Here is a 6,593-nt window from a genome sequence, read left to right as displayed (position 1 = left end):
TTATAGTATTAAATATAAATCTAGGAAACTTGATGAACATAGTATGAATATTTAACTCCAAGGTGACAAGGAGGTTGTCCGGTCTGTTTTATTATTGTTTAAGATTCAAGCAAGTGTTACATGGAATAATGAGCATCATAATTAAGAAATGTGATCCATTTTCTTTTTCTGGAGGCTCTGCTCAATTTGATTCCAACGACACAGCAACACTCAGAGGTACCAGGGCTCTTGAGCGTCACAAAACTGCTTCTGTCCAGGAAGAGAAACACAGAGAATGATACAGAGCTGGGAGGGGGCAGAGAGAGATTTTTATTGGAAGCTGTTAAAGTGGTTGCTATGAGACCTTCTCCAGCTAACACAGGCACAGCAGCGAGTGTGAGGCTGATAAATCGTACCTCTTGTATTACACCTTTCCTTTCTGCTTTTTTTTTTTTTTTTTACCACAGCTTTTATAGTTGTTTAAGATCAGAGAAAGCACCTGCCAGTTGCTTTTTCTTCTCTTTTGCTCGCTTCTTCTGCCTCGTGCAAGATGGAGCTAGAAAATGAAATTATCAGCTCCTCCAGCAATTCTTCAGCAGGCTCCAGAGAGTACAAGGTGGTGATGCTAGGAGCAGGGGGAGTTGGCAAAAGCGGTAAGTTTGAGCAACAGCATTTTTGGGGAGAAAGGGTGAATTGGGAATGTAAAGTTTACAGAACAAGAACATTGTTTAATAAGGGTTTTCATTCCTCTCTCTCTTGCACATGGCTTGAATAAAAGACTATAATTTGTGACTGGGGCAATGAGTCAGCTTAATTTGTTACAGGCTGAAATGTTATAACCCTTTTTAACTGGATATTTTTATAAGACTAATATTGGCTCCATTGTATATGAGGAGAGAATGGTCAGTTTGCTGCTGTTAGCTTTAGAGCAAGTGGTCATGTCACTCTAACTCTCAGCGAGGGGTGATGGTTTGCTGGACAGTGTGGGTGTAACTTGTTGGCCGGCCAGTCCTGGTGCTCAGGCAGAGATGAAACTAACTGAAAAATCAGCTGTACAGTGCAAAGTGTGGAGGATGCCTACAGTTGCTCTGTTTTCATCCCCCACATAATCTTTTTACTTATTTGCCGAATGTCCTTATGGCTCAGCTGGTGTTAGTCTCCTCTCCTGTCCGGACAGTTACAGAATGCACGTCTGAGTCTCGCTCCAGACGATAAGGTAGATTTGCAGCATATTTTAATATCACTGTCCACTGCTGGCAAGATACGCTAGTGTCTGACAATAGTATCTCTTCAGAGGAGTCATTATTTTCTCTGGGCAATGTTTTCTTTTCCCCAGATATTATCACCTTTGATTTATTCTCACTGACACTAGCATTCTCTGTTCTTAAAAAGACTTTGCTGAACGTGCAGTGTTTGTCTCAGAAGCTAGTATATTGAGCTGGCCACACAACACACATTTGATTACATCTTCTGTAAATTCAAAAGAAAAAGAGAAGAAGAAAAAAAACCAACAATAATAATTAGAAAAAAAGATAATGTAATATATCCTGGCTAGATTCCAATGAAAATTTTGGATAAATAAGCTGTGACACTAAACTGTAGTAATTGTGTTGATCAAACAAGTTTTATTTTCTATTCAAACCACAAGACAAGGTATAGATTAAAAAAAAAAAAAATTGGGAGTGGATATAATTTCCTTTCTGCATCCATAATCTCTTTTCTTGTTATGTTTGGCTTCAACTTCAGTGGCACATCTTTCAGTGAAAGCTATTTCCCATCAGTATTGCTTAACCAAGCAAAGAATTCTTGCACAGATGTTATGCTATGATCATTATATAAAATGGGAAAGAAGAAAATATTTGTTATCTCACAGTAACTTTCTGCAATTTCAAAATATCTTTTCCATGGTAAAGCAGGTATTCAGGACGTGTCAGCTGGAACTTCCAGTAAAATACCTCTTCTTTTTTTTCTTTTTTTTTTTTCCTGAGTGCATCCAAAAGATGGCAGCAATTTTTCCCAAAAATATTATTAATTTTGAAGACTCATTAAGCAAAAGATATTACAAACTATACTATATTCATAGTATAACTGAATTGTAACAGCTAAATTTTATATACACATTGTGGAATTTTTAGAGTTCCCATTTACTATTAGATAAGAGTTTTAAAGCACAAATAAAGTTTACTAGCTGTTGATTTCATGAGAATAAAACCTTCAAATCTCTGGATTACACAAGATACATTTCCAAAGCTGAGGACCATGTAATTATTCAAGAATAATTGAGTGTGTAGTCTAGAGAAATGAAAATAGGATGAAGTGGATAGTTATGACATTCAATGGGATTAATTAAAATTTTCTGTTGTTTAAACAAAAGTGAAACTTTTTGGGGAAAAAATGAGAATTAAGAGTCTCTAGACTATTTGCACTTCATTATTTACTGGCTATGAACTTCCAGTGTGGAACAGGCATGAAATATTTCAGTAGAATCCTGAGAGATAGTCCAATTCTGATAGAGATAAGGAAAAATTGATGTCATTCCATAAATCATTAATTCATTCTGACTGTTGTATAGGTAGGATTAATTTACACCGGATTAAAAGCACAAAAAGGCCTGAATGACTACTTTCATTCTCCAAGATGAGCTCTGCTTTCCCCTAATGACCTAGATTCACTCTGTCCAGGAAATCATGAATTTAACCATAAAAAAGTGTCAGAGTAGAATAAGGATGAATTTTTTTTTTTATTTTTTTTTTTTAAAGTTCAGTTTCCAATTTAGAGTTTGACAGATAAGTAATATATGGGATGGTATATTGGTAATATCCTGGCTTCTTTCCCCTTCTTCTCCCTTGACCTTCACTTTTTAAGTCATGATAAAAGCAGTAACAGCTGGGGTTAAGTTGCTGAGTGGGAAACCTCTTTAGGATTAAAGCTTTTCCATTCCTCATTTTGTTCAATATTAAATAATTCAGGTTTGGAAAAAATTTTCCTTAAGAACCAAGCTGCAGAAATGTTAGATTTCTTTTTGCCCTGGGTATAATTAACTTCTAGAGATCCCCTGGACATTTTGGTCTTCTGTTTCCCACCCTTTTTTTGCTTTCCTACTGTGGCACTGCATTCTGTATGTATGGAGGTCTTTGCATTGAAAATTGCATGCTCATTACGAGGGGCTGAGAGTGGTGATTGTATGTGTGGACACGGAGGAATGAGGAAGAGGACACCAACAATGGATGTTCTTTTGACGTTGGTGTTTATAGAATATTTGCTTCGGCTTGTCAAGCTTATCTCTTCAGTTCTGTGCTCCAAGATGGCAGACAATCCAGGGGGACAGCCAACCTCCTGTCATCGGGGCTATTCAGTGTACCAGAAATTTCACAAGGATTGGTAATAGAAGAAACTCAACACGTCCAGGTCTGATACTCACCACATTCAGAGTAATGATGTGTAAAATGCAAGTGGTTTAAGAATTGTTACTTAAGGGTCTTCACACTTCAAAAACAGTTCCAGAAAATAAATAAATAAATAAATCTCTGCCACTATTTTATAGGAGGAAAAAACACCACCCCAAACCCCAGAGTTCAGAACAGACAATAGTGGTGTTTAATTAAAATGTATAAAGTTATATGTAAATTTTCCTAGTAATTGACTTCTGTACCGTAATTATAGATTATAGGTTCCCTAGAATGTGTTATCCTTTCTAAGGGTTCTGATAATAGATCTATTTTTGTTTTCAGAGCCATATGCTAATTTATTACTTTGTGTAGGTAGTGTCTGACATCAAGAACAGCTATACACCCTGCTGCAACTTCAAACTAAAATTAGGCTAGAACGATGAATTAAACTGAAATGAAACAAAATAAAATAAAAGTAAATCTTCTACTGACTCTCATTTGATTATAGTCCATACCAAAATTACACCTTTCTAATGATAGTTAAATTTCAATTAAAAAAATTTTGACACTTGGTCTTCTCCGGTTCAATGACAAGTCTGGTCAGCTCTATGCTGTTCAAACTTACCTCAAGTTACCTGATGTAGGGTTTAAGACCTAAGAAACTTAGTGGTTTTGAAACCAGTTTTGCCTACAAATACCTTCAGAGATCTACATCTGGACAGTGAACCTACTACTGTCATGGTCCCTAGTCTGATGCAGCTCAGACCTCTGTGTTTAAGTTTATTTTTCAGTGTCACAAAATATATACACAAATAAGCCTCTAAATCCTAAGACCATACATTGCTGGCTTATATTTAGCAAACTAATTACACTAATAACAATAATTAACTGCAGCACATTCTGCAAAACATTAGTAATAATTAACTTAGGAGTTGCACAGTGACTACCAAAAAGAAAAAAACAATTTGTTGTACCTGTGCAACTGAATAAAATAGAAAACCTCTGTCTAATGAAAAATTGTTATTACATAGGCATCCTTCAAATGTTGCTCGGATTGTGCCATAATCTAACTTTACAAGTATCTTCTTGGCTGAATGAAAATGTTATTCTAGTTTGGGGTTTTTTTGGTTGTTGTTTGTTTGTTTGGGGGTTTTTTTTGGGGTGTGTGTGGTTGGTTGGGGTTTTTTGTTGTTGGTTTTGTTTTGTTTTGTTTTTTTTCCCTAATGCTAGCTAAAGTTGATTTATTTAAGGGGGAAGATAATCCACTGGTATTCCTGGTAAATGGAATTACATGGTTATCCATAGAATGGGTGTATCATAGATGCAAAGTTTAGTTTTAATATACAGGTTTGGAAAACATTTAGATTATATTTCCAAGCTTCAATCTAAAAAAAAAAAAAAAAAAGGAAGAGAAGGAATCAAGAAAAGATTCTCTTAGGGTTGTTTGAGGAAGAGTATGAAGAAATGTATTTCTCAGTCTGATCTGATTTGGGGAGGTGTGCTTACTCTATTAATTTCCTTCATTTTTATTGCCAGTGGTGCACAAATGCCATATTTCTACAGATACAGGTGACTCATCAAATTAATTTCAGAAATATGTGTACAAAAAAAGTTCCAAAATGCATGAAAACATCAATGGTTTGTGATGTGGGAACTTCTGTAGTAATTAGATTAAATTCCCAGTTTTCTTTTATTTATGTGATAAACTGTTTTTTTGTTTGGACTAGTTTTACTTTTTACTCTGTCTAGATGAAGCAAATTTTGTGCTTATTGATTTCAAGCATATCTCTATGACAAAAGTCCCCAGTGAATAGAGATAGCACCGTGGAGTGTGTACTGGAGAACTGCCCCACTCCTGCTGTTTGTTAATCCCTCGGAGATAAGTTATCATACGATCCAGGCTACACCGGAAAAGGATGAAGAACAAAGGTAGAGATTCTACTGGCATCAAAACAACAGAGGTTGAAAAGTACCATTTGGGTCTGCTGATACTGTTCTTACACCATCACAAGGCTCAATATTGTAGAACACACTTCATACATTGATCTAACATTTTCCCAGTAGGGTTTTTTTTGAGGGGGTTGGTTTTGTTGTTTTGGGGGTTACTTTTTTCTTTTTCTTTTTCTTTTTATTTTTCTTTTTCTTTTTATTTTTCTTTTTCTTGTTCTTTTTTCTTTTTCTTTTCTTTTTCTTTTTCTTTCTTCTTTTTCTTTTTTCTTTTTCTACTTTTTCTACTTTTTCTTTTTCTTTTTCTTTTTCTTTTTCTTTTTCTTTTTCTTTTTCTTTCTTTTTCTTTTTCTTTTTCTTTTTTCTTTTTCTTTTTCTTTTTTTTTTTTTTTTTTTTTTTTTTTCTCCCTCATCATGGTCTCAGGTACAACTGTGCTTCCCTTAAATGCCTGGTAAATGGATCAAGTGAAAGAGTCTGGCCTTCTGTTGTCTTCTAAGCCAAACCGATAGTCAGAATGAAGGTGGAGGATTACGTTACTGCTCAGTATGAGTCAAGTTGAAAAGAGTAGCTTTTCAAGTGTCTGGGCACACTGTGAATTACAGCTAAAAGGCAAACTAAATTGCTTTCCCATCCCCTACTCCCCGCAAGCCAATGTAAGTGTATTTTTTGGTGTATAATTTGGTGCTGCTTCTCCTGTGACTGCGCAAATACCCATCTTTTTTAACTAGAGTAGAAATTGAGATACCCAATTAATAAAGACACACATCTGCATTCATTTGAAAAGAAATGATTGTTCACTCATCATCCTCTGTCTGAAAAAATGGTAATTTGGATTTTTAAGGCCCAATATAAGACCATGGGAATTTCAGGGAAATAATTAATTATACTAATTCAAAAGAAGAAAAAAAAATTAAAAAATAGGAAGAAAAAAAAGATATCTATTTGTTGACCAGAGAAAAACTCCCTTGCTTTGTCATAGTTCTGAAAACATAGGAGTATGAAAATGACTTGTTCACTTCATAGTACTGAATGTAACCTGTGATCAGCTGTGACCCAATGTGGATGTGTCAGTGCAAGGATGGGAAAGGAAGAGAGGGCACAGTATAATACCAACAGCAGTACAGCCCAAAAGACACAGTAATACTTCTTGACAACTATGTATCCATGGAGAAAAAATCCTAACTGAACACTGTAAGCCATCAGCTAAAAGTTTGTCATGTCTGGGATGCTGTAAACTGAATTACAGTCATAGTTCTAATGAAGAATTACAAATGTTA

General features: G+C 35.2%; 1 protein-coding gene across 1 annotated transcript in view; it reads left to right on the top strand.

The window, feature by feature from the left end:
- The first annotated feature begins 317 nt into the window (after positions 1–317).
- The window catches only part of RIT2 (Ras like without CAAX 2), a 190,626-nt gene continuing 184,350 nt past the window's right edge, over positions 318–6,593 (top strand). The window contains exon 1 of the mRNA XM_075739996.1: positions 318–632. Within this exon, the coding sequence (XP_075596111.1) occupies positions 530–632 (103 nt within the window). The 5' untranslated portion in view covers positions 318–529. The remainder of the gene's footprint in view (positions 633–6,593) is intronic.

Source organism: Balearica regulorum, chromosome Z, assembly GCF_011004875.1.
Source record: "Balearica regulorum gibbericeps isolate bBalReg1 chromosome Z, bBalReg1.pri, whole genome shotgun sequence".
NCBI classification, from domain to species: domain Eukaryota; kingdom Metazoa; phylum Chordata; class Aves; order Gruiformes; family Gruidae; genus Balearica; species Balearica regulorum.
This window is presented reverse-complemented; position numbering and strand designations above follow the sequence as displayed.